General features: G+C 40.3%; 1 protein-coding gene across 2 annotated transcripts in view; it reads right to left on the reverse strand.

Moving 5' to 3' along the window:
* Positions 1 to 1,315: 1,315 nt before the first annotated feature.
* Positions 1,316 to 27,460, reverse strand: part of nlrc5 (NLR family, CARD domain containing 5) — a 34,517-nt gene continuing 8,372 nt past the window's right edge. For both annotated transcript variants that reach the window (XM_048257537.1, XM_048257536.1), the window contains exons 10-44: positions 27,050 to 27,103; positions 26,713 to 26,796; positions 25,908 to 25,991; positions 25,571 to 25,660; positions 25,407 to 25,454; positions 25,196 to 25,297; positions 24,003 to 24,086; positions 23,649 to 23,732; positions 23,203 to 23,292; positions 22,237 to 22,296; positions 21,916 to 21,999; positions 21,471 to 21,554; positions 20,333 to 20,422; positions 20,117 to 20,182; positions 19,825 to 19,908; positions 17,861 to 17,941; positions 14,901 to 14,984; positions 12,032 to 12,118; positions 11,551 to 11,610; positions 9,657 to 9,698; positions 9,392 to 9,475; positions 8,665 to 8,748; positions 8,368 to 8,451; positions 8,197 to 8,280; positions 6,039 to 6,125; positions 5,840 to 5,923; positions 5,397 to 5,501; positions 4,737 to 4,820; positions 4,251 to 4,334; positions 3,678 to 3,761; positions 3,356 to 3,439; positions 2,733 to 2,810; positions 2,503 to 2,586; positions 2,317 to 2,400; positions 1,316 to 1,652 (exon numbers count right to left, since the gene is read on the reverse strand). In XM_048257537.1, the coding sequence (XP_048113494.1) occupies positions 1,589 to 1,652; positions 2,317 to 2,400; positions 2,503 to 2,586; positions 2,733 to 2,810; positions 3,356 to 3,439; positions 3,678 to 3,761; positions 4,251 to 4,334; positions 4,737 to 4,820; positions 5,397 to 5,501; positions 5,840 to 5,923; positions 6,039 to 6,125; positions 8,197 to 8,280; positions 8,368 to 8,451; positions 8,665 to 8,748; positions 9,392 to 9,475; positions 9,657 to 9,698; positions 11,551 to 11,610; positions 12,032 to 12,118; positions 14,901 to 14,984; positions 17,861 to 17,941; positions 19,825 to 19,908; positions 20,117 to 20,182; positions 20,333 to 20,422; positions 21,471 to 21,554; positions 21,916 to 21,999; positions 22,237 to 22,296; positions 23,203 to 23,292; positions 23,649 to 23,732; positions 24,003 to 24,086; positions 25,196 to 25,297; positions 25,407 to 25,454; positions 25,571 to 25,660; positions 25,908 to 25,991; positions 26,713 to 26,796; positions 27,050 to 27,103 (2,800 nt within the window). In that variant the 3' untranslated portion in view covers positions 1,316 to 1,588. The remainder of the gene's footprint in view (positions 1,653 to 2,316; positions 2,401 to 2,502; positions 2,587 to 2,732; positions 2,811 to 3,355; positions 3,440 to 3,677; positions 3,762 to 4,250; positions 4,335 to 4,736; positions 4,821 to 5,396; positions 5,502 to 5,839; positions 5,924 to 6,038; positions 6,126 to 8,196; positions 8,281 to 8,367; positions 8,452 to 8,664; positions 8,749 to 9,391; positions 9,476 to 9,656; positions 9,699 to 11,550; positions 11,611 to 12,031; positions 12,119 to 14,900; positions 14,985 to 17,860; positions 17,942 to 19,824; positions 19,909 to 20,116; positions 20,183 to 20,332; positions 20,423 to 21,470; positions 21,555 to 21,915; positions 22,000 to 22,236; positions 22,297 to 23,202; positions 23,293 to 23,648; positions 23,733 to 24,002; positions 24,087 to 25,195; positions 25,298 to 25,406; positions 25,455 to 25,570; positions 25,661 to 25,907; positions 25,992 to 26,712; positions 26,797 to 27,049; positions 27,104 to 27,460) is intronic.

The following is a 27,460-nucleotide window of genomic DNA, read 5'->3' on the forward strand; positions in this document are numbered from 1 at the left end:
CTTTTGCGTTGAAGGAAGCGCTCTTTTGACATGCAATAATATACAGTGAATTTGTAGTCGGTAACAAATAGCTACGTCAGTTGTTTCTGTATAATAGTTGCAGTAGACTTATAGTAAGTCTTCAAGAGGCTTTCTTATAGAAGTTAAGCCATACAGCCCTGTTAGGGTCTGTTCCCTACTCAGTGACACTAGCCTAAAGTAATATGTCTTAAATATCATAAACGGATGACTTTCTCCTACAAACTGTTGTCTTCATGGTATTCTTCCCCCTCTACCCAACAAAAAGACAGTTGGCTTGCTTGACAAGGGTTTCTGAATTAAGAAGTCTTTTTTTGATTTTGTTTATTTCCAGAGTGAAGAGCTTTGCAGCCTTGGTAACATTGCATTACCAAGTAAAACAGTAAAACGCCGATGCACTTGAGAGGTATGCTTTTTGGTCAAGTCAAGACTTGATACAGCTTCCATTACATACATGTCAAGTCATAAGACAAAGCATAATGTAGGCTACATAATTCAATAGCAAACATATTTAAAATAATATAATGTAGCCTATAAGTTTCATCTTCCAACTATGGGTGTACATCGCCATCTAGGGATGAGTTAGGTTATCACATCCATAACTTATTTGAATGAAAAAAAAAAAAAACACAACGAAAAAGGTAACAATATTTATACCCAAAATATATAATAATGAAGAGCACAAAGTGCGTGTGTTCAGGTGAACACAGGAATACCCATGTGTGTGTGTGTGTGTGTGTGGAGTTTATGAACACTCAAAGTTGTCTGCTTGAAGCTGCTAAAACACTGTGCGTGTGTAAGCAGGTATCTGCTGCAGCCAAAGGTCCAATTAACTGGACTAATTTGAATGCATCAATTTGAGTAGGAAACAAAAGTGCATCATTAGATACTATCTATCTAAATACCAAAGTATTCAGAGACAGTGGAGCATCATGCTTCCTGATCTATCCATGTGATTTCTCAATAGCGTTAGCATATTTCCTTAAACTGATTTATGGTTTTGCTGTGTGACCGATTAACACCAGACACATACTTTTGACTGCAGATTTGTTTCAGAGGGACACAGAGGAGAGAAATAATGTTGTAAGGGGTCCTGATATTCCCAGGCTGATAATCCTTTCGTTTATGTGGACTGTTGATTAATTACTCTACCTCATGGAGGAATCGGACCATTTATGGTGGACTGTTAACGATTAATTAACAGCAGCCGGGGAGCAGTGAGGGGTTAGGTGTTTGCCCAAGAGCACTTCAGCCTCATGGAACTGGAATCCGTTACAAGTCCATTGTGGGGCCCAGTGGGGTATGGGGTGGGGAATTCATATATAGATTTGTCATGTTTGTAGGCCTAATGTATGTCCTCTGTGTTTCTCCTCCAAAGCTCTATTGGAATGGTGAATCCCTCAGTTGCGGGTCCTGCGCCTCCTGCCTTCTACTCCTGAAGCACATGTTGAGGTAGCGTGCTCCTCATTATCGTGTAAACATTATTCACATTCCTCCTCGTCAGCAGTGCAAATAAAACCTCAACCTAGTGAGGATGGACCGTGCAGTGACCACTACGTCGAGGAAAAGCTTAGTCTCGCTCAGTCTGTCTTAGTGCATATTCCTTATCTTTGCTGATGGGATTCCGCCAAAGCCTGTTGACAAGACAGGGAGATTTAACACAGCACAAGTGGATGGGAAAAGTAAAATTTGAGAGCAAAAAGCTGATAATACAGTAACAAACAACATAAATAAGTTAATGTCTGTAATAAATTAATAAAGACACTTATTTATGTATACAACTATCATGATAAAACATCAAAAACAAATATGAATACTAATGCATTTTGGTTCATACAGTTAAAGCTGCAGTTGGCAAGTCTGACAGATTGAGGGGACTTCAAAATTTTTAATGTTTACATGCCCCTCCCCCACTACCACCGAGCACCCTCTCATCAAGTTTGTGCTCGTCAGTGCACACCAGACTGTGATTGACAGTCAGATCTCACACATCCCTACTCTGATTGGACCAGAAGAACCGGGAGCTGTGGATTTTTGCAAAACAAATAACAGCATCTAGGTGGAGGTAAAGTGCGGGTTTATTTCTAAAACCGGCTGATTTATGTTGTTCTGTCGGAGCATATTGTCGGTTTCAGTGAATATGATAAAAAAGAATATGATAAAAAAAATCTTGCCAACTGCAGCTTTAAGGCCCTGACTGTACTAATGCAAATTAAATATGGTAGTAATATAGAAGGTCATAAGTCAGGTATATTAGTAGGGAAAATTAAAAGCAGGAAATGATAAAGAAGAGTGTACCTCACAACCTCAATGCTAAAGGAGAAGTGCAGGCTCTCTGCAAGAGCTCTGGCTCCTTCCCTGCTGATTCGGTTACACTCCAAACTGAAACACAGAAAAGATTGAAAGCGATTAACTACACTAAATAAATAAAAGAGCGCTTTGCAATGAGGTAAACCAAATTCAGAACTGTATAAGGTCACTTACTCGAGCCACCTCAAATTCACACATTTAGGTAGAACCTTAGCCAGCACCAGAGCCACCTCATCACCGCAATTATTCCAGGCCAAACTGGAGGAAGTCACAAAGCAAGGTTTCAATACATATATTAACACAACAGAAATGTTTAACATAAGCAGTCTTATTAGGTTGAATGCTACACATTCTTTTGAAAGACTACTGTAGATACAGCGACAAACATCAAAAACAGACAGTACCTGATATCTTCAATGTTGACGCAGTGTCTTAAGGAGTCAGCCACACTGGCAAGTTCAGGTGTCCCAATAGAGATTAAACTGTAATATATATTCACTGATCAGCATTCATAACTTCACAAGAATATAAAACATTCTCCAACAATGACAATAATTTCTAAATAGTAATTTATATTGCATATCATATCCACATCCAATACCATGTGCCCATTATTCTCAATATAGACTCAAATCTACCTTCCTTTTTGATCGATTAGGCATAGAAAAGAATGTGACTATTGCAATCAGAAGAATCAAAACGCCAGATAGTTACCACATAGTTATATGTGCAATTTGTGAATGGGATCCAATACACATTTAGTCAAATTCAGCTAACTGCTTCTCACTTGAGTCCTTGAGCTGGTCATTCTGGGTGTGTGCTCAAAATAACTTTAGTGTTTGGACACTCCTGACTATGTGAATTAGACACAAACAAAATGGCTCTGACTGAGAAATATACTATTCACACTGCCTCAGGAGCTGGGCTAATTTGATTGGCTGTTGAGCTCACATATCAACAATATTGAACCAGATTCATGGCATGACATACTTAGCTTTAGGTGTTAATAGACAAAGGAGAATCTTACTGTAACTTAGTCAGATGCTTAAGGTTCATCAGTCCTGCAGACAAACTCATAGCACCATCAGCAGTAACCTGGTTCTCTGAGAGACTTCAAGCCCAAAATTAAACTAAAGTTAGTCATAATATCAGATAGCAAAACATGACAAAACATATTTTAAAGAACGCTAAGAGCCAGTTTAACGCAGAATAGTTCAGTCTTATAATCGTGCAATTGCATTATTAATCTAATGTTTTGTAAGACATCATTACAATAATCATATGATCATGTAAGTACCTAGTTGTAAGCTTTCTTTTGCATTTTGTGTATAAATTCATGACAGACTTACTTGAAGATCCTAAGGTGTGTGAGACCACTCAGAATTTCACCCAAGTTGGTTACAGATGCATAACCCAGCCTGTTCTTACTGAGACTAGAGCAGACAGGAAGTGCAAGGTCACCAATCAGATACTGTGTCATAACAGAATAAACATCAAACCACACGGATTGTATTGTTTCTTATTATCTCATTATTCATAATTATTTTAAAGTTTGTTGTGGATGATGGGTGGATGTATATATAGACTAGTTAAGTATGGGGCAGCTGTGGCCCACTAGTTAGCACTCTGGACTTGTAACCGGAGGGTTGCCGGTTCGAGCCCCGACCAGTGGGCCGTGGCTGAAGTGCCCTTGAGCAAGGCACCTAGTCCCTCACTGCTCCCCGAAATAGCCATTGTAGCAGGCAGCTCACTGCGCCCGGGATTAGTGTGTGCTTCACCTCACTGTGTGTTCACTGTGTGCTGGTTGTGTTTCACTAATTCACTGATTGGGTTAAATGCAGAGACCAAATTTCCCTCACGGGATCAAAAAAGTATATATACTTATACTATACTTAAACAATGTGTGATAAATGAGTGCTTACTCAAGCTCTTCCAGTACTGTGCAGTGAGTGAGTGCCTGCACCAGTCTCTCCCCAGCACTGTCAGTCATGCTGGTGTCTGCCAGACTGCAGAGTACAAGCACATAGGACATTTACAGCAGGGGACTTCACAGTTCAAACTCACAAACACAGGCGAACGTTTGCGGCGAATATTTTCTCTGAACAGTTAAATGTGAACAATTTTGTACAAACATTCCATACATTTGGTACATTTGGTACCCCTTCATCCAGCTCCACTGTATGGTGGCGGAGAACTACCTCCTCAAACTGTCAGAAAGTGTTCGCAAACGAACAGAGAATGGTACTGCAGGTGGCACTACATTTTATATTGTACTTAGATGAAATAAAATGTGTAAACAAAATAATATTTAAAGTAGTTTTGGAACTATTGTTATTGTCGTGGTTGTTGAAATATCAATAACTCATCATAAGTGATTATGTGGACGTCAGTATCTGTGGTCCAATTACTTTATCCGTCTGAGCTTGGTCCATCTGGGGATGTGTTTCATCAGCTCCTGTACACCACTGTCTCCAAGCCTCATGCCTTCCAACCTGCACAGAAAAGCAAATGATCAAATGACAGTCAATAGGGTTGTTCAGGCCTTCGTCATACTGATGTGTATTATGACAGATAAAGAGATTCAAACTGAGGTAACCATCTTCTGAATAAATTTAGGGACAGACTCACAATGGTAGGAATCCTGGTTTACCGTAACCCTGATCCATTAGTCCAATGTGTGTGTGTGTGAGTTGAGTAAGTGTCCCGTATGTGTATTGTGTGTGTGTGTGTGTGTGTGTGTGTGTGTGTGTGTGTGTGTGTGTGTGTGTGTGTAAGTGTGTGTGAGTTGAGTAAATGTATGTCTGTGTATTATGTGTGTGTGTGTGTGTGTGTGTGTGTGTGTGTGTGTGTGTGTGTGTGTGAGAGAGAGTTGAGTAAATGTATGTATGTTCTGTGTCATTAAAGTCTTCATTAAATCAGTCAGCACCTCAGCAAGGTGTGTTTACCCTTTTTTACTCATGTGTATTCTGTGTTCATTGGTGTATGTAAGACATAGTGTGCAACAGTGTAACAGGTGAGTCTCACGTGTGTGTGTGTGTGTATGTGTGTGTGTGTGTGTGTGCACTCACTCAATCTGTTCTATCGAGGCGCAGCCTTGCAGTGATGCCATTAGAGACAGAACAGTGTTGCTCAACTCCTCAGGGTCTCCTGTCCCCATGGAGATCCTATTCAGTCTAAACAACAACACAAATAAACATTAGCCATACATAAAACAGCACTGCAGCTGCCACACTTACATGAACTATAAAAGCAAGTGAACATCTAATATATAAAACGGCTGTATAGCAATCTAATAAGGCTGACCAAGGCTAACTGAACGGCAGAGAGGGCACATAGTGTGTGGTTCCTGTGAACACATCGACTCTGACACACCAGCTTAATTTCCTGTCATTCTAAATCTGTCCACTCGGTTTCTCTCCACTGTGGCCTACTGCAGTTCAACGAGTAGTGTTCACACACCACACATCTCATCTCTCGCGGGTCATGGCTATATACAGCAAGGTCATCTCACCTCAGAGACTTCAAAAAGGTCATCTGCTGAAGCCATTGGGCCAGACAGATCACCGCATTTGGAAATAGCACAATATGGTCCAGCCTTGACAGAGGACAGACAGACAAAGAAGAGAATAGATGCAATATTTCAACATTTATACATGTTCTACAAGGCATAAAAGGCCCCATCTCCCACTTCTGCGTGTCTGCATTCTCACCTGATGCTCTCTAGTGGTGAACACTGAACAACTCCCATGATCAGCGCCAAAGCTCCTTGTGGTGACCAGCCAGAACCCTGAGACAACCTGCAATTATGAGGACAACAAGGGATGCCATCAGCAATAGCTCACACATTTCATGCTTCTGCAACTCTAAACTCTTTGCGTTGTGTCAAGAATAAATACATAACATGATATTGCATTGGGGTTGAGGTGACTTTCTCTTTATTGTTAACTTCTCTTTATTTGATAGTGCACTCATGAGCAACTGGGAAGTGGGAAAAGATGTAACTTTAAAGTGTGACCTCTCTAAAAGCTCCCAGGAGAAAGTTTTTATGTCACTCAACATAGTGAAAGAAAAAAATGTACTTGTACCATGCACAAATACTAGCCTGGCTAGCGCCACCACTTCTCAATGAGACGTGGTCTGGGAACCATACGTTAATTTTCTCGTATTTGAAAAAAAATGCCCAGATCCGTTTATTGGGTGCCACGGATGTCTATCAAATGTATCTGTGCATAGCTCATCATCGTCTTGCTTTCCCCCTTGTTCTGTGATTGGTCCCCTATCTCAGGCGAAAACTTGCTCCATGGTCTCCAGGCTGCCTTAGCAGCGTGAATCAAATCGCGCGCAAGGCAGCATGGGAACACCCAGGCTACACAAATACTGTATTTTCCAGACTATGAGTCGCATTTTTTTCATAGTTTGGCTGGTCTTATAGTCAGGTGCGACTTACATATCAAAATATATATAATTTAACATGTTTTTAAATGTTAGTCAGTATGAATTGACATGAACCCGACATGAAACATTACTGTCTACAGCCGCAAGAGGGCGCTCTAGGCTTGTGGAATGAAATCGGGAGCTTGGTGAACTTGCGACAGGTCAGACATTTTTTCGTATGCTACTTAAGCTCAAAAGTTAGAGGGGGTTCGGGGGTGTCACCACCGGGAAAATGTATTAAATATTGTTATGTAAATGCACAAGTTCAGAGATTAGGGCTTGCACTATGCCTAAAACACACGTGCACACCGTAAATCCTCTAATTAAGGCCATGATTCTATTTATAGCTGACCCTCAGATGAAAAGTTGTTGTCCTACACTGGGTCTCCAACACGTCGCTCTCAAGCTAGTCACTTGCCGCCCCCTTCTGAGCTTGCCAGAGTCTGAAGCAGTAGCCTACTAGCCTACATTTAAACATAATTGTTCAATTGTTGCCGCGAGGCATTCCAGCCTACAAATTTAATAAAAAAGTAAATCATGCATAATTAAAAAAACAACTCAATTTAGGCTACCTTAGGCCTACGCAATAAAGTTTCCATTACAGCACAGCGCACGTTCAATGAATGAATGAAAGCGGATGCCTTGTCTCGCAATAAACAGCGGGTGGAAATCATGTCAACACGGGGAATGAAATATATTATGTCTTAGTGACCTTGTTGTTTCTATGAACATGAATTGTTGTTTATAGGCAACATCAACTTAGTCGAGGCATAAAGACCCCTGGATATCTTCATTAAGTACTTAAACTTTTGAACTAGCTGATAGCCTAATTAGCTCGCTTGCCACCACTGGCTAAACACTGCAGTCAAGCAGTTAGGGGTTTGGCCGTCATGACCCCGAGCTATAGTGTATAGCTCGAGTAATCCTGCTAGTGACTAGCGCAGCCAGGCAGCTACAAAGCTACGTATGTTATAGAGGCAGATTTTAGACTGTGTTTGTGCCTCTAACAGACTTATTACAAATGTAACAGACTCATTACAAATGTCAATACAAGTGCTGTGCAACACACCTGTGAACAGGATCCTTACGAGGCACTACTATGCATGTTTAACTCAGTAATTGGGAGGAAACTGTATAAATCCAGTGGGGTTTTTTCCTTTCTTTTTTTCCAACCGACAGTACTCAGTGACCTCGAACAACGGGGCTCAACGGAGTTCCCCTTTAACCCTTAAAGGTGTAGGTTTTTGAACATTCTAAGTTCCGCAACAAATTGAAGGTTCTAAAATTCTATGTTGAATTCAATGAACCCAGATATTCTTTAGAACGTTCATTTCTCAACATTCCCGTCACACCAGTGTGACGGTACTCCTTTAAGGGTTAAGGACGCGAGGAACATTTTAATACAGTTGTTGGAAATGTTGGGACAGGTCTTACCCAATGGACTTGATATGAGGCAGACTGGGTAACACTCTTCTGAGTGCCATTGCTCCCTCATCACTGATTATATAGCCACCCAAGCTGCAACACACAAAGACTAGTAAAACCATAGGGATTATGCTTTTAAAAGAACAGTAAATGTGCGTCATGAAAAGAATTCTAACTTACGAAATACTCTCAAGGTTTGGACATCCCTGCAATGCAGCAATAATACTCAACACCTCATCCTCAGAAGACTGCTCAGTATAAAGGCTGATACATAAAGAAATATGGAAAGATATAAAAAATAAAGAGAGAGAAAGAGAGAAAGAAAGAAAAAGAAAATTGTTATTTGACATCTATATATCTAACGGGTGGGTATATCAAACAGCTGACTGAATGAAGTTCAGCCGGCTTAACCTCATTTTATTAACAATCAGAGATACTGAAAACTTTGATAAAGACCACTGCATCCCATGGGCTTACCTGAGCTTTCTCAGGTTCCTCAGGTTTTGCATTGTAGAAGTGAGAAACTCAGTTCCATCTATGCCAATGTTTTTCAGAGACAGACTAAAGAGAAAGAAGAAGGTTTCTCTTAGTATGACCAATCAAACCTGATTTTGGGCACTGAACAGGACAAAATGCTGGAAACAGTTAAAAGTTGAGCATATTTATGTTCAACTGTTGTTTGTTTTGGTTAATTGTGTAAGCAACCCTCCTAAAATGAAAGAATAAAAAATACTATCACTTTCTCTTTGGTTTCTGCTGCTCAATCAACCATTGTTTTTGTTCCTGTCTGTCCTCAAATCACCCTAGTCTCCTGATCCTATCGCGAGTGTCTACAGATCACCAGTTTAAAGTACTATCCACATTTAAACAATCAGAAACTGGATGTACTACATCTACAGTATGACATTTTCATTGGCCTTGTTCAAGTCAAAGGCTTAGTACTTGTGAATAACAGTACTAACATACAGACTTCACGGTGTTCAAAACAAGAGTGCTAGATAGACAGTTTTAGTCTTTTTTTAGTCTTTGCAGAAAGAACATCGTAGCACAATGGTAAGGGGAAAGGTCTAGACAAAAGTTAGGGAGGGTGGCATCCAGAATGTTCTCAACACTAGAGGGCGCTCTAACACATGGTTCACACAAACACAGGCACAACTGAACAGTCTGGTATCTTCTACTTGTCAGAGGTCTGTCCATCACTTACTCTATCTCCTGTAGCAGAGAAGAGGCTGAGAGCACAGGCTTGAGGAGGACAAGGTGATGGCCCATTATTTCACTGTTGGCAAACCTGAGGGATATACCATGCAATTAATTACCATGCCATTTAAATGACCATTACTGAAACCAGATAGTTAAGGGTACTTCAAGATGGTTATGCCATTGCTAATACCAATAACATATCGTTCATAACTTTGCTGACTGTGAAACCAGACACACATTACTCAGTTATGGGTGAGAAGGGACTTCACCTAATAGATGTCAATGAGGAGGGTGTGTCCACAGAGTGAGCACTGAAATGGAGGAGAAAGTAAAATTATAATAAATGTTAATACACACAGAATGCTATGATTTGCAAATCATGTAAAATCCATATTTATTGTTACCAATTATTACCATACTAATTGTTCTTTGGAAAATATACAGCATGTTCATTTTGAATTTGATGCCATCAACACTTCTCAAAAAAGCTGAGACCACTGTGTTGCTTTAACTCTTCTATTAACAACAGTCTGTAGAGGTTTGGGAACTGAGGAGACTGGTTGCTGGAGTTTTGAGAAAGGAATGTTGTCCCATTTTTGCCCGATATAGGATTTCAGCTGCTCAACAATATGGGGTCTTCATAATTGTGTTTTTTGTTTCTTGATGCACCCAATGTTACAGGTCTAAACTGCAATGCAGTTTGGCATTATTTTGAAATAGTCAAATACTTTGTCTGGATGATGATAAAAATAATACATTTATTTTTATAGCAGGTCTAACCACAGGATGGCTTTCCACTTTGTCTGATTCCATCTTAGATGAGCTCAGACCCAGATAAGACGGCAGCATTTCTGGATCATTTCTAAATATGGTTTCTTCTTTGCATGGTAGGATCTTTCTTTTGAATAGAATTTCAAATTGTGTTCATAGGGAATGGCTATCAGATTTTTTCCTGAGCCCATACAATGGTTCTCTTTAAAGAAACCTGTCTGTTTGTAACACAGTATCATCTGAGGTATGATCACGGAGATCCAATACTATATTTAAGATTTCTGATTTCTAAAATGATATGTACTATAGATGATAAAAATGTTAAACATTTTGGCAATTTCATTACATTATTTTTACATTGTTGCATTATTTGCCCACAAAGGTTTCACAGAATGATGAATACCTCTGCCTCTCTGGGATGCTCCATTTTTCACCATGGTGCCAATTAATCTAAATAGTTACTGAAATGTTTTGTTTAGACTAGACTCTGGCGAAGACGTAGCAGAACATCGAAACGTTAGTCCCTTATGTTGGCACTTTAAAATAAAATCTGAAGTTTGTACATCTGTGCTGCTCCGGAAAAACTCCTCTCTCTCACTACAATTAGTCCTCTCCCGTTGACGCACCAGTTAGTTAATTACAGAAGCGTGGAGGAACAACTGTTTTTCGACGGAAAACTTTTCCAGCCTTTTGCTGCCCCTTTTGAGACATGCTGCTGGAATCAGATAAAAAATTAGTCTATAATTTTCCTGAAATAGTCAAATTTGTCATAGTTTAAAATTTTCATATGTTGTCTATGTCCTTTCTGCAGCTAAACATGGGTTTACAAGATTTGAAGTTGTCCCAACTTTTTTGGAAACAGTGTTGTACTTGGGGGCAGCCGTGGCCTACTAGTTAGAGCTTCGGACTTGTACTTCGAACCCCGACCAGTAGCTGCTGAAGTGCTGAAGTGCCCTTGAGCAAGGCACCTAACCCCTTACTGCTCCCCGAGCGCCGCTGTTGTTGCAGGCAGCTCACTGCGCCGGGATTAGTGTGTGTTTCACTAGTTCACGGATTGGGATAAATGCAGAGACCAAATTTCCCTCACAGGATCAAAAGAGTATATATACTTATACTTACTCTCTACTGAACAGAGAGGCTCCACTTTAAGTGCTCTGATTAACCAGACTTTATAAAGGACTTTGTTTTAACTGTAATTGTAGCTGTAACTGCAACTGTAGTGTCATCCGCTATTACAGTGCTATTAGGAGAAAAAGTAATGAGACTGGACGAAGCCTCTGAGGACTGAGGAAACCCAAGCAGGGCAATGGCCAAGGACTCATTTGCCTGTAAATAATAATAATTAATGATATGGTTGCTAATATGGGCACTGGTAAAATACATACAGCATACCTGTGATTTGCCAGATTGGCATTTCCTGACAAAGAAACAGTCAATAGAGTGTTGGTAACCCTGCAAAGAATGAGACGGTGATTTACATCAGTCATTAAATTCATATAACTCTTCTTTGACATATAAAGTACCTTACGGACCACACTAAATGCAGCAGAATAAGCACAGTTTACATAAGGACAGGGTACAAAGGGGGCTGACAAAACCATACGTCTCTATGGCAACCACTTAAGATGTGGGTTTTGACAGTTTCACTTCAGTTAACCACTCGGCCACAACTGGCATTTGCGGAATATGTATATTGTGTTCATACACCTATACTTTCACCTGACTGCTGGGAATATTAGATATAAACATGTATTTTCATGTTCCAATTTTTATAGGTCATCAAGGATGATAGTTTCATTCATTCAAATGATGCTATAGATTTTGGTGAGATAAATAACCCTGTGGTTCTTTTGTTTGAGAGGCGTGGTCTTACCCTATCTCCTTTATGTTGGCATTCACTTTCAGGCAGTCCGCCACAAGGACAACCACAGCCTCCTTGCTCATCCACTCCTCCTCAATCCTGCCAGAAAGGAACAGAGGCCAAAATCACAACAATCCTACCTCCAGAATAATCTGTACAGTATGGATTATGTAAGGGATAATGTATTGTCCGCCGGTAATTATCGGAACATAAGTCCCGACAGGGCGAACAGGACCCCGACACGCAGTGGAGGGGTCTTGTTTCGTCCTGAAGGGACTTATTTTCCGATAATTACCGGCGGACAATACATTATCCCGCTTATTATACGGCTACTTGCCAAAACGAAACACAGCATTTAATTAAAATCATTTTATTGGAATTTTGTGGCAATTATTGGCCGGTGAGAAAAATAGTTCCCCAGGCAAAATAGAACTCTGTAAAGTTTGAATTGTTGCTTAGCAACTCATTAGGAGTCTTGCGTAGATCGGAAACTATCGGAACCTAGGCTGTTTACAGTATTTTAGACTGATGGGCCTAGCTTTTGCCCATATTTATTTGCACATTCCCATTTATCGTGCAGTTCGAGAGGATGAATGGCACGTCTCTGGGGAAATGTAGGTTGACATCCCCATCCATTTCTGGTCTTGCCATAGGGGCTTTGTCGGACACACCTGAAACAACATAATTCGCAATGTTAGCCTATGCAAAAGGCCATAAAATGTTAGGCAAATGTTAGAACTTATGTTTGTTTGGACTTTATTGGGCAGCTCACCTGACAGGATATTGCTCCATTTCTCCCTGTCTGTGGTGGTTGGAGCCCAGTAGCTTTTCAGGCTACTCACGCACCTATGCCCGGTGACGGTCATAATCTCTCTGGTTTCTAGTCCAGCTGTTGACAGCAGCTGCACTGCGGTGCTCCTCAGGCTGTGGTTGGTGTAGCGCCGTGAAAGTCCAGCTGCATGGCTGATGTTGGCCATCATAAGCCCCAGGGCATTGTGACCCACTGCCTCTCTGGAATACCAGATGTCTTGCTGGTTCAAGATCGCCTGATCTTTTCTTAGGGGATGCAAATAAAATGATTTTGCATCGGGTGGACAACGGGAAATATATGCTTTAAAACTGGCCACTGGGCAGTTGGGGTTGCCCGGCTCAGAAAATATACATCCACGGTAGTTTTGCTTTTGCGGGTCTCTTGGGTCTTTATGATTTTTTGTTTCCGCGTTGTGGGACAGTGTGATGTACTCCTTCCCATTCTCATCCTTTTTAAGTTCAAAAGATTGCATGGTCAGGTATCTATTACCTTCCCTGCCTCGCCGTGCAAGATGTAACTGGACATCAAACCAAACCTTCCGGACCAATCCTAAGGCTGTATTTGTAGAGAGGGCCGCCGATTCTTTAAGCCGCTTCATGTTGCTGGAGTTAAATGCCGGGTTGTTCAGGACGTTAAATTTGCCATAGTAACGGCTTATTCCGCAACAGAGGGCAACATAACTCGCAACGGAATATGGCTGACCCGTGGAGTTCTGAACAGATGGATAAAATTATCTTAAAACGTTATTTAAATTTTCTGCTTCATATTCTTCTATATTTTCAGACATCTCCTTCTCCACTAACCAGTCCTTGAGCACTTTAATCGCCCATGCTGTGCTCCTCTTGGTTTGCAGTTCGTCTGTCCTCCTCTATTTTGTTGACCTCTTCGTCCTTCAAAACTTTATGCCTCTTTGTCTTTTCTTCAGCAGATGTTTCCCTTTTTCTTTTTTCTGTTTTCTCATTCAAAAACTGGGCTGGCCACTAGCGCTCAAAAGTTTCGTCCTCGCAGTAAATGTTAAAATTAATGGGAAAGTCGTCCATTTTTCCACCAGGTGTCGCTACGTTACGGCTCTGAATTTCCGATAAGCGATCAACGGACTTATTGCGGAGTGATATGAAAGACATTAATCAGAAGTTAATGAAAGACATTAATCAGAAGTTTGGCCCGTGGCCAAAATCACAACAATCCTACCTCCAGAATAATCTGTACAGTATGGATTATGTAAGGGATAATGGACGACACGGTAGTCTGTTCACATAAATTATTACACGGCTCTTCAGAGTGCTGCAGAAAGTTCCATTCACATGAATGGGCCTTCCCAACGTTCGGGCCTATGCTAATTCTATATAAATCACCGGCAAAGTATATAATCACCGCTGTCAATGGCAACGGGTTGATTAACGTCTTTCATATCCCTCCGCAAGAATTCCGTTCGCTTATTGCAATGGAATTTCATTGAAAGGGAACACCTGAAACTGTCAAGTTCTATCTGTGTGGCGAACTATTTATTTTGTCAGCGGAAGACACGAAACAGTAGCAAAATCATTTTTAAAGATTCATTGTGTTAGGTTTCTTTTCGTTTTGGCAAGTAGCCGTGTAATAAAGCGGGATAATGTATTGTCCGCCCGGTAATTATCAGAAAATATGTCCTTCAGGTCGAAGCAAAACCCTCCGCTGTCGCGTCGGGGTTCTGTTCTCCCTGTCGGGACTTATTTTCTGATAATTACCGGCGGACAATACATTATCCCTTACTTAATGCACAGTCGAGGTTGTAAAACGGCCCCGACGCGAAGCGGAGGACCACCGTGTCGTCCATTATCCCGCTTATTCCACTGTTGCCACTTGCGTTGTGTTCATTTCCTGTTACAATTTAAACGTTTTAATCGCTAAAACTGTCTATTTTGCAGAACTACTAGCTTTCTTCCGACACATATCAACTAATTTCTCAACTTGCAGGACAAACTGCCGCTACTATCAGAGAGCCATTGTACTTTTCTGATGTCCATATGCAAACAATCCCTTTTAACATTTTTGCATTTAACACATTACTTTTGACAATCTCTCTCTGACCTGATGGTCCACTGGGGATGATAGTGGCTTATGTTTTGGAAGAGCTCCTCTATCACATCCGGACACAATCCATTTTTCCTCATTCTGAAAAACCATCAAACATTAATCTGGTCAGTGCAAAGTTAACATATGTGCAATGGCAAATACTGTCAGAATATTGTGATACACTGTAATTGTGCAGGACTACATCAGGCACATAACTGAAGTGTTCCGTTCGCAGAGCATAAGCTGCAATAATTAGCTTCCACTATAATCAATGGAACTGGCTACATCAGATGTGATAGCTATGCATACAGTATATTCGGAAAAATAGACCAGTCATCTAAACCTATTTTTGTGTTCCATGAATGGAACACTTCAACTGTGCACCTGGTGTGGCCTGTAACCAGGGTTCCTACTAGAGATGCACCGATATGGAATTTAGGGCAGATAACGATAACCGATATTTATTGGTTTGTTGTGGCCGATACCGATACGATAACCGATAATATTACTCTTGAAAAAAAATTGTGAAAAGTGATTTGGGGAAAGCATTTAATAAGCATAATTTTATTGCAGTAATTTTACCTACCACCAAATGATGGACAGAACTCATAATAGTCCTCAATAGTATGGCAGTCAACAACATAACAGTAGCCTAGCCCTACAGTATGTGCGGCTCTTTTAAGTGAACCTGACGTCAGTGAATTGCGACTGCAACTCCTCAGACTGTAGGCTATCTTATGTCCGTCTACTCTGTTGTGCACAACCTGCTGCAGCAGAAATGAAAGGCATTAGCCCCGAAGGTTTTAATAACTTATTATGATGACCTGTCTGGAACTGAAGCCCGAATGGTTAGCATATTTCTAGGTAATAATACAAAACCCAAGCTAAAGTAATGCAAATATAATACTAAAACACAACTTAGAACTAGGCCTACTTATGTACTTTCGTCCCACTAACGAAGTTTGTTTATTTGTTTCCCCAACCAGCGCGGTAAAGTGTAAACACACCAGCACAAGACGGCTCTAGATAGGGCTGAGCTCCGCTCTGTTAAGGTTAAAGGAGAATTCCGGTGTGATATTGACCTAAAGTGTGTTGAAACATGATACCGAGTGTGAACGTACGTCTCATAGCCCATCTCGGCTTGTCCCCTGCACTCCAAAATCTGGCGCTAGTTAGATCAGATTCCAAAAATAATTCCGTGGAAATGCATGGATTCCAGTTGCTGCTACTGGAAGAAACTGGAATCCATGCATTTCCACTGAATTATTTTTGGAATCTGATCCTATCATACCTGTTCATTCTTACTAAATTATTTCTACTTATCATGACTAAATTCAAGATGGCTGCAAGCGCTAAACTTTGTGAAGATACTGTCTGCATAAATGCGTCTTGTAAGTAAACTACCAGAGCTTTTCAAAGTTCTCAATGTCTCGTTTTAAATGTCAGGGCCCTCGGAAGTCTACCAATGAAGTGTGGAGATACATTGAGCCTCGTAAATGGTGTAAAACAGTGATTTATTTGCATGGCTAGCCCAATGCTGAAGCACCACCATTGAAAAAGCTGTTGGTAGCATCGGCTAACTAGCGCCAGATTTTGGAGTGCAGGGGACAAGCCGAGATGGGCTATGAGACATACGTTCACACTCGGTATCATGTTTCAACACACTTTAGGTCAATATCACACCGGAATTCTCCTTTAAATGGCGGATCATTCACTAGAGGATTTTGAGATGCACAGATTCCCAAATGAACGCATATCCACAGATTTTGTTAGAGTGGTGAAATACATTCACACCGCTGACATTATATTGAGGAAAAAGTATAGCCAACCAAGCTCAAGTAGGCTAGCTCAGTGTAGCCAGGCGGACCTTCACGTGTAGGCCTAAATTAGGACTTTAAAAATATCGGCGCAAATTATCGGCCAGAATTTTGTTATCGGACCGATAATAATATTTTCATTTTTTCACTTATCGGCTAATAATATATCGGCCGCCGATAAATAGTGCATATAGTTTCTACACATTTTCCATTTAAAAAATCCATAATTTTTCCATACTCAAATTTTCAAACTTCTCGGTACATTTTTCTGTCCATATTCTAGACAGTCAATGGAGCGTTCTACTAGCATTGTGAAGAGCTGTATAATAATGTTTATTATTAACTTGGTAGGCCTTGGATACTTTTTGTTGGGGGAAGTGCTGTGTTGGAAGGTGCACTCATATTTTTAGTTCTCTGTAGATACAAGCATAGCCTACATATGTTGGAGAATAGTGCACTGCTGGCAGAGGCCTCAGAAATCACCATAAACAATATTATTTGTTTGCAATAACAGTTTATCAGATAACGCAGTGTCCATGTCTTGGTATCTTTTACATAAAATCAAAAAAGTCTACATGTGTTTTAGCCGAAAATAGCAGAGCTAAGCAAACATACCAGTGCACAATGGTGTAGGCCACTTGCATAGAACAGGGGTTGATTTGGTTTTGGTACCAGGGTCCCCTTGTGGGAGATAATTTTTTTCTGAGGACCCCCATTCAATTGTATCTTGCTGATGTGGACTGACAGTTAAGCTACACAACAGTAGGAATGGTTCATTATGACCTGAGTGAAGTGATTAGTACTGTAGATGCAATAGTCTGGAAACACAAATATTTCTCAATACCCTTGTTTCTTTTTTCCATACTTATCCAGACCTGGAAATTACTAAAATCAAATTCCATACTTCTCCAGGTTTTCCATACCGTGTAGGAACCCTGTGTAACTGAGTAGATATGCTTGTGTGGTAATTTCAGTTGCATACAGTATGTGTGTGTGTGTGTGTGTGTGTGTTTGTGTGTCTGATGTCAGACTATAATTCTGTATATGTGGTTAAATGTGCTTGAGGAAACAAAGTTTAGCTTGTGTGGTTAAAATTGTGTGCGTGCATGCCATACGCGTGTGTGTGTCTGTGTGTGTGTATGTTTGTGTCACACTTACTCAAGATTCTGCAGTGCGCACAGTTGGGCCAGCCTCTTCAGTATGCTCAGGCTTTCATTGTGTAGGGTATTGTACGACAGCCTACAGACCAGAGATAAAACACTTATTTAAACACAACCCTCTTACAGTACAGTGACAGGGCATTTACAATACTGCTATTTAGTATTACTAATACATATGACTGAGAGTTTGATGTTGGGATTTTGGAGGGGTCTTTATTTTGTTTTAATTGAGTGAAGCCATTGGTCATTGTTAAAAATGTCACCAAAATAAATAAATCTGAACTGAATTATTTGATTACGACTTTCACAATTGTACAGAGTTAAAAAAAAAATACAGGATAATACCGTAAAACTAATCGCCGAGTCCCAAAGAGACGCCTGTCTCTTTTAAACGCCTGGCATGGCTACAGGTTTGGGTTAAAGGCCGGTCTCCAGTAGAGGCCTGGTCTGTTTTTTAGTTTCGGGTTGTATTTAATCTTCTAAAACCCGTCAGATCGTCTGTTTAAAGCCTAATTTACACCTAAGATTCGCAATGACACGAAACCGTTACAGCAGTGTGAATTAGATGTTGCACGTCGTTTCAAGCCGTCGCAAAGCATTCAGCATGTCTGGTCACAGTTGCAAGGTTTTAGAATGTTGCATCAAGTTGCTGCTCATCTCGTCGCAAATCTTGGGTGTGATTTGGGCTTAAGTATGGCGCAGACTGCGCACATTATGATTAGATGGCATTGAAAGACTGCGGTGGGGAAAAGCTAGAGTTCCAAATTGTATAACTTTTTTTTTCAATATGAACTATGCCTATATGTCCGACTTCGTCATCGTTCAATTCATCCCTTGTGTTTAAAATTTCCGGATAGGCCGATGGTAAGCTTGTTTTTATGCTGGCAACAAAACCAGAACGGTTCGCGAACGTTATTCTTTATTCTAAATGCCATGGCGATAAAGAGAAAGAAGTCAGAAAAGGAATTTACCTTAGACTAGGCTATATCAGAGCCCGTCTACGGACATTCTCTGGCTACACAGGTATACTGAAATAGGTTAATGATGTAAAGTCAAGTGCTTCTATGGGACTGGTGTGTGCGCCGCGACAGTTTTTATTGATGAGTCGGATTGGCAAGTGATGCGATAGTTGCAGTGGAATGTGGCTGCCCAGGGCATTATAAAACTTCTCACTCTTAGACCTACTCATACACGGCGCTGAAATGGCGTGTTAGCTGTCTAAATTGAATCATATGCTGGGGGAGAAATCGTCGGACATCTATGATTATTTTGTTATTCAGCACCCCATGGTCAAAAATATGTTCCCAATGCGCCTGGAAGTAGGCTATGATTTGAATGTAGACAAATTTGGCAAATATAAAACGGGAGAAACAATATGGTTCATGCTCTCTCATGCTGCTTCATTCGTGCCGAAAAGGAGGGAGAATGAAACATTAAGCACGTTCCACTTTTGCATAAATAATTCCTGGTTTTGGTCAGGGCTGATAATGCAACTGTATTTGACAAAGGACCGATATAGGCTATTTGCTAGTGACAAAATATGAGCTTTCAGTGTGATACAATCTCTTTGTAAATTACGTTTAATTAAAACGTGTTTCATCTGTTCTGGCTATCCTATTTGGATCTTACTGTATCTTACTCAATGAACAACATCTCAACACTAAATGAATGATGATCCGTAATTGTCATCAGATAACCTAGTCATATAGGTAGACATTCAGTGTGTTTAAAATAATTAATTCTATAATATTTTCCATCTTTGCAGAGGAAAAGTTTTGTGTAAAGGGAATTAAAGGCCTGTCTCATATAGGCGCCTGTCTCTAATACTAGCCGGTGCAGTTTGGCGATTTGGGAAAATAAAAGCCCAGGCTATTGTTTGGAGTTTTACGGTACTAGTCATGGTCATTAGTCTCATAGTGTTTGTAAATTAATTGTTTTCAATGTAGATGTAATGAAACTCACTCTAGGTTGACCAGTTTGGGGCATCTGCAAAGGATCTCCACAAGCTTCTGCAAATCCTCAGGTCTGAAGTGGCATTCTCTCAAACTACAGGAAGTAAGCAAAGAGTGGAACAGGAAGTGGCTTGAGGAGTGGCAGAAAGGAGGCTTTGCTCTATGAATGAGATCTGCTTTGTACCAACACACACCCACACATACCCACACACACACACACACACCTGTGAGACGATCATGAAGTGTTGCGGTCGAGCACATTCATTCAGACAGACAGAGAAGTTTCCTGTGTGCTAACTCACCTCAGACTTTTCTCCTGCACACTCTCCTGCATAAAGCGAATCAGGGACTTCTCCTCGTCCCCCAGACTAAAACAAAGACAAGGGAGGTGTCATTGTTTTCAGAGAGGAGGCCCACATTGATGGAGTTTGGGAACCCATGGTATAGAGATTTTAAAAAATCACATCACACACGAGGTTGAAAAACAGTGGCAGTGAAATTATAAAATCAAACTGCACCTGACATTCACTGCCGCCACCTTCTCACAGGTGCTGATGGAGTTCGCCAGGTGGAGGGCACCGGCCTGAGTGAGCCCGTTGTCATTTAAGCTATTCAACAAGAACAACAAAAACATCAAACACAGCAGGTTCCAAAAACAACAATAAAAAAAAAGTACAAGGTTCAAAATCCCTGTGCACAGCCCTTCTTTCACCAGGTCCTGATGGTTGCAGCATTTAGAAAAGTCAAAAAGTAGTATACATCGCACACTGGAGGGTATATTTTGCTGACTTTATTTCGCAATTTGCTTCATCAGGTTCACATGGTTCACAATTGCGAAACGCGTTGTTCACGCCAATTAAAGTCAGCAAAATATTCCAGTGTTCCTACTTTTCGCCAAAAAGTTAAAAGTCACACAGATTTGTGCAAAAGGAACCACTATGCTACAAGAGAGTACCACCTCCAGCTTTAAAGGTTTAGGGCTAAGATCCCTTGATTACTATAGAGCAACGTATACTACTTGGGAGCAAAGCGGGACAGTTCGACTTTTCAAAAAAATAAACTTTCTCTCTTAATAAGTACAAATAAACATAATTGTGTTCAAGTCCATTAAGATACATAATCATTCTTAAGGACATGATTTAATTTAATTAGTCATGTGAACCAGGCTAGAATGGTAGAGGAACCACTGCCACTGCTACAAGAGAGTACAGTCACCTGTGTAAACCAGCTTTAAAAAGGGCTTACTCTGGTCTGCATAAAGGGGGATTTCCCCTCCCCTTGCAATAATAACGGAAATTGTTACCGTTTAGGTTGGGGTCTATCTGCACTGTGATGATATGCTTTATTGAGACTACCGCGGGCACGTAACTGAAGCATTCTGCTGGCAGAGCATCTGCTGCAACAATTAGCTTCCACTGTACGCATGGACACATCCGAAAAAATTAGACCACTTCCCAAAACTATTTTTACGCTATGCGAACAGAGTGCTTCAGTTGCAGACCTGGTGTAGCCCCAACCTGAGAATGGTGTTTGCTTTGTTTAGTTTTCGTGTGGGTTGACTGTTAGATTAAAACTGGAGAGACATGGCAAGTTGAAGGGCTCAGGTCCACAAAATAAATGTACATCTTTTCTGCACTGCAACTTCAAGTCACTTACTTCACAGAGTTTCCGATTCGCAGTTTTGGGAGCCAGTCCATTAAGATTTCCACACCCTCATCTTGAAGGCGATTACTGGACAGACTAGAGGGGAAAGGAGACAAAATATGTCACAAAGAAGCATTCAGAATAAAACCTGCATGAAAAACATAATACAAATAACATCAGATATTTACAGACAACCAGACAGACATTTATTGTTTATATACATGATACATTAACGTGTGTAACATGGAGTTCTCCAAAATTACTGTACGGAAGCCAGAGCATATTCATATTTCTGGAAAAGTTTGGGCAATTCAGTTGCTACATTGGATTCTGTATTGAATTTATAAATGACTTCTCCATGTTAAGTGCACTTAGTTACAAGTGGCCACAGTTAAGCTCAAGGTCATACAATGAAGACTTCAGGAGGATAAATAAATAGACATTGACATTGACATACTCGAGGTCAGAAATTCGTGCACAGGGCTCGAGGATTTCAGAGAGTTTTTTCACATTTCTGCTGTTCAGCTTATATTGAGTGAGCCTGAGGACACAAGCAAACAAAACGAATCAAAAACAGACAAATGCAGCTGCATCACCACTCACCAGTTCACCACAGTAAGTGGTGTGAGTATGTGGGCACAAGGATTACAGATCCTGTAATTACGGAGCACCAGATACCCACAATCATCATTTTAGCGGCAAGAGTTAACTTCCTCTCCAAGCCTCAGCAGACAGAGCGAGCGAAGGAGAGAGAGAAGAGAGAGAAAACGATACTCACTTGCAAGTCGCATGTTCTGCTTTCAGTTCCCAAAACTTTATGAAGGCTTCTCCTCTGGGCCTGAAGAGCACATAACTTTCATGACTACTCTGTTAAACAGATTCACACACCACACACACACACACACACACACACCAAAAGCCATTGTATGAAACCAAAAGCCCAAAAGGAGACAATATGCATGCACTGTACATGTACAATATGCACTGATGGAAACATGGCATGCAGTTGTATGCAAAGATTTGGGCACCCTTGAACATATCACATGCTGCTGATTTTGTAAATGAAAAGAAGCAAATACAACCCCTACAGCAAGCTAGGATTAACAATAACACTTTCCTAAACATCAGTTCATGGTGGCAAAATGATTACTTTGTAATTTATTAACATAAAAACAGAAAAAAATGGGATTAACACAGGTCCTCAGGTATTAAGATTATGTAGATTTAGATGAGTTAAAGGAACCGTATGTAAGAAATGTATTTCAATTAATCATAAAATGTCCCTGATATGTCACTAGACATTAAGAAATCATGTTCAAATACTTATATCACTGACAACAGTAGTCCGGCCAGGATATTGTCATTTAAAAATTGAAGTTGCAGCCCTCAACTGATGTTGATGTCGTGTTTTGTCATGTCATGTTGTGTTTTGGAATGATGCTTTCATCCCTCCACCTATCTACTAATCGCAAAGTCAGTAGTGTTTTGGCATCCGGGTTGGCAACCTCGAGTCAGGGGGGAGGGGGAGGGGATAAACCGCTCTACAGTAATTTGAAAGTGATTGCAGTACCAGTTTTGGCCACAATCCTACATATGGTTCCTTTAAAAGAGTTTAAAAACCTACTTAGGGATGGTATTTTCAGTGAAAACACTAGGTTTATCATGCGTGCACTCATGAGTATTTGCTGAATATGGCTTAAGTCATAAATGACAACAATGAGGATCACGATGCTGGAGAACGCACCTGAGCTCCACTGCTTTTACCCGTGGGCAGTCCGTTAGAGAACGGACCAATAACAGAGCCCCATCTGTGGACATCTGGACATGACTAAGACTGCAGGAGGCAAGGGAAATTCAAATCATTACATTACAACAAAACATCATAAACACCACAACTGATGAGTGTCACTCCTTGAAGCGTAAAAACACATAAAAACATAAGGTATACAATACTGGTATATCTTATGAAAACAACACAATCAAAAGTCAAAACACTCACAATCCTACAAAACTTTACTGTCTCAACATTAGTTATGACACACAGGACAAGAGCCAGTGTGAGTTAAATCGAATAATTACACAAAAAGGTGACCATTGCTATAGTAACATAAGATAATATAATATATAAACTACACAGCATTCAGTGTCAAAAGCAGCAGCTCAGTCAAGACCACAGTGAGATTTTCTCACCTCAGCAGGTGAAGACCCATCATGCTAGGGAGGTTCTTCACTAGCTTATTAATGGTGTTGTCTTCAAAGGTCCCAAAAGAAAAGCTGAAAAAGGCACATAGGGGACATACAGCATATATCTGAAACCTGAAAGCCAATCAGAATGCACACGGAACTGAACAGGCCTCTGACTTCCAAATTTGTTTTAGCATCAAAAAGGTGAGCAGTTTGCATCCCTGATTTGATCTCACCCACTATCCTTGTATGTACTGAGAGATAAAAATATAGAAAAATATACTGTTGTAATATCAAAGAGAGAGAGAGAGAAAGAGATAAATTACAAGAAATACAGGAAGACAATCGGGAGACACTTACTCTAAATTTAGCATGCCGGGACAGTGCTTCAGTTTTTTGCACAGTCTGTCCATGTTGGCTGGCTGGATGGTGCTGTGTTTCAGACTGCAGGAAATGAAATGGTAAAGATTAAAAAGGTCAGTCAAGAGCATAAAGTTCAAAAGTTCAAAGATGATCAAACACAGAAGGCCTGTGTGCTATACTATCAAGTGGGAACAAAGTTGTGTGTAACCCTCATTTCCCAACTTTCTGATTTACAGGTTTTCTCGATTGCTTTGACCTGCTTAAAGAAACTGGGATCCACTTGGTCTTCATGAACACTTCTCTGCACAGCAGAAGTCATCTCTTGCGAATGTGTTCACACATATTCATTGGGTTCACATATTTGTTACACCCTTTTGCAAAACAGTTCACACAGAAGTCATTCAGAAACCCCAAATTCCTGTGCTAAACAAAAGGAGAACATATTTTCACAGTTGGTGGAGATTCCTTGCATAGAGATTCCTTGCATCAGTCTGAATCTCTGATATACCTGTGTGAAACACAATTCTTCAATCAGCAATCATTCATTATCCATAAGAGATGCCATGTCTGTTCTGTGTTGCTATTTGGAAGTATGGATCTACTGTAATGCTCATTTAGACAAAGTACTGTATTGCTTATTTGGTGAAAAAAACAGTACAAAAGGTGTTTACTGTAGGTCTATTTCGATGAAAAATGACAAACTGTAGTTCAATGAAATTTGTCTTGCCTAGGTGCTTACTGTAGGTCTTACATGTCAGTGACAGTTACATCTTGGGAGGAATGAATAAAGTTTTTTTTTTCAGTACATTTAGTCTTTTCACAGTTTTTTCTGATTCCAGAAAAATGAGAAAGAAATTAAACAGACATAACAAAAATGCTAATTTTGAGAACTATATTTTGCATTTTGTTGTCCAGTTTGTAATGATTGATTGAAATCACACAGTGATTTGACGACAGGATGTGTTGTTTGAAGGCAAAATTAGCTTTTGCTGCAAGTTTTAAGTGTTTTGAGAGAGTAACAGCCATGAATAAATGTATACGTCTGCTTCCTATGTCTGAAGTTGTGTGACTGTGCTGTCCACACAATGACAGGATCTACACCTGTGCTACTGAATGCTTTATTTCTTTGAAAGGCCACCGGGGTGAGACAATAACAGAAAATGAAAAAGTGAGTTAATTCCTAGTCACACCAGAATGTTTTTCTCAACTGATCCCCTTGCTGTTTGGTGTCTTCGGAGTCAAGTCTCTTCCTCATTTGGGATTGGGTCTGTTGAGATGCTGGGATCGGCTTGCTGTAACAACAACAATAGATTTGATCCAGTCTGATTGAGTAACTATTAAAATAACATCAGACTGACATCAGACTGGATCTGTTATCATGACAGGCTGAGAGCACTTTACCTTTTTCTTGGCAGAAACTTCAAGACCAGTCCTTTCCCTCCACAGTCGCTGTCAAAAATGAAAAACAGATGCTCAACAGTCCAACTAAAGCAATGGCAACGGTCATAGCCCAACAGACGCAAATGTGGACATCTGTGCACTGTTAGCCTACAAGAGTGGCCTACCTGGCATCCACCTGGGACAGACCAGTGTCCTTGGAGAGCAGGTCAGCGATGAGCACCATACCATCCATGTCCACACCATTCTCACTGACACTAGCACAGAGCCAAGCATGAGACTATGAGATTACACATTCTTACACAGCTCTCACACTGCAATCTAAAAGTAAATGTGTTGATTCAGTTTAACAAAAGTCACCTTGTTGCTTTGAGTTTAGTTATGTAAAGGTGTTCGTGTGTAATTCATTTGTAATAAATGTGACACTGCACTATGCATAGTAGTGGTGGTAATGCAAGGGCTAAGGAACTTGGCTAGCGGGAATCTAGAAGCATGGATTCTTACATCACTTCCTGTATGGTCCCCAGGGCTGATAGCAGCTTAAGCAGTTTCATCACTCCTTGATTCCCCAGCCAGTTCCTCGACAGGCTGTGGACAGAGGACCAAGGGACTTGTCACCGTACCATGCTTCGCGCCAACTCAGATACAGAGTAACAGAGTGTCTAATGTATTTTTCTAGAGTTTCAAATCATGTTCCCTATGCCTGTAAAACCCATGGTTATCATTAATCAGGGATTAAGGAATTTAAGAGTAACATTTTTTAAGTATACTTAAAGGGATATTTCACAAGGAATATCCCTTTAAAATAATTAAATACTACGACGGAGTATAGGCCTTTATCACGGCAGCCCACGGGCAGCTGAAGCAGGGCTGTTCACTTTCCTGTTGGCAGGCAAACCACAGGTGTTCCTAAAAACATTAACGAGGCCTCTGGTTGAAGTAACTGTGGTCGAATCTGACACTTAATTAGAAACACCTGTGCTCACACAGGAACAGGGCTGTTCACTTCCTACTTCGGCTGCCGTGATAAAGGCCTATTAGGGCAACACATGAAGAAAAACATATTTTGCCATGATGAGATTAAACTCGAAATTTCGAGAATAAAGTTGACATATCATGTCGACTTTAATCTCAACATTTTATCTTGACATATCATCAAAATTAGTTTGGAGAGAGAGCAACGGAGCAACGGCAGCAAATGTTTTTTTTCTTCATGTGTGGGCCTAATACTCTGTCGTACAATACTAATAAAATCACATTGGATTCAGTAAATGCTGATGTAGCAATACTGTGTTGTGTTACTACTCACTTAAGCTTTGTCAAGCCCTGGTAGCTCTTCAGTGCATCACACAAATCTTTCAAACGAGGCACACTGAGGTTATAGTCTGTCCAGCTAAAAGCAGCCAATAGTGAGGGGAAGTCAGCCTTTTCAATATTAACCACAATATCAATCCCACAATAATGTTTCTTACTCTACATATTATGGATAATAATACATATGATAATAATACATATGTATAATACATATTATAGCACGATAAATCAGCAGTTTCAATATTAACCACAAGTGAAATATAATCATAATGTATCTTAATGTAAACATGAATAAATACACATGATGTGAGTATAATTCAGCTTGTACATACACAAGAGTCTTTGAAGTTTCACTGTCCTGGTCAAGATTGTTCAAGTTGCTCTCACTAGGCAAACAAAAAAAAACAAAACAGATATCACCCAAGATTAATCTTCGTCTTAATGACAGCTCACAGGTCCTGGCCTAGCTAACATTAAATAAACCAACACAGCTATCTAGATGACCACAAACATATTGCATATTTATTTATAAGTTAATCAGGCAAAGTACATCTTAATTGGCTTGTTCATATTAAATCAAGTTTTAACTTCTTAACAATAGTGCATTGTACACTGCCCTGGTAAACCATGTGATTTGATTATCTTATCTAAATATTGTGAACCAACTTCCTTATTCCTGTGTCAGGAGAGCTGTGGTTTTGCTACTCATCCACAAACCTAGCTTGGGTCTGGGGAAGGTTACT

Source organism: Alosa alosa, chromosome 11 (assembly GCF_017589495.1).
Source record: "Alosa alosa isolate M-15738 ecotype Scorff River chromosome 11, AALO_Geno_1.1, whole genome shotgun sequence".
NCBI lineage: Eukaryota > Metazoa > Chordata > Actinopteri > Clupeiformes > Clupeidae > Alosa > Alosa alosa.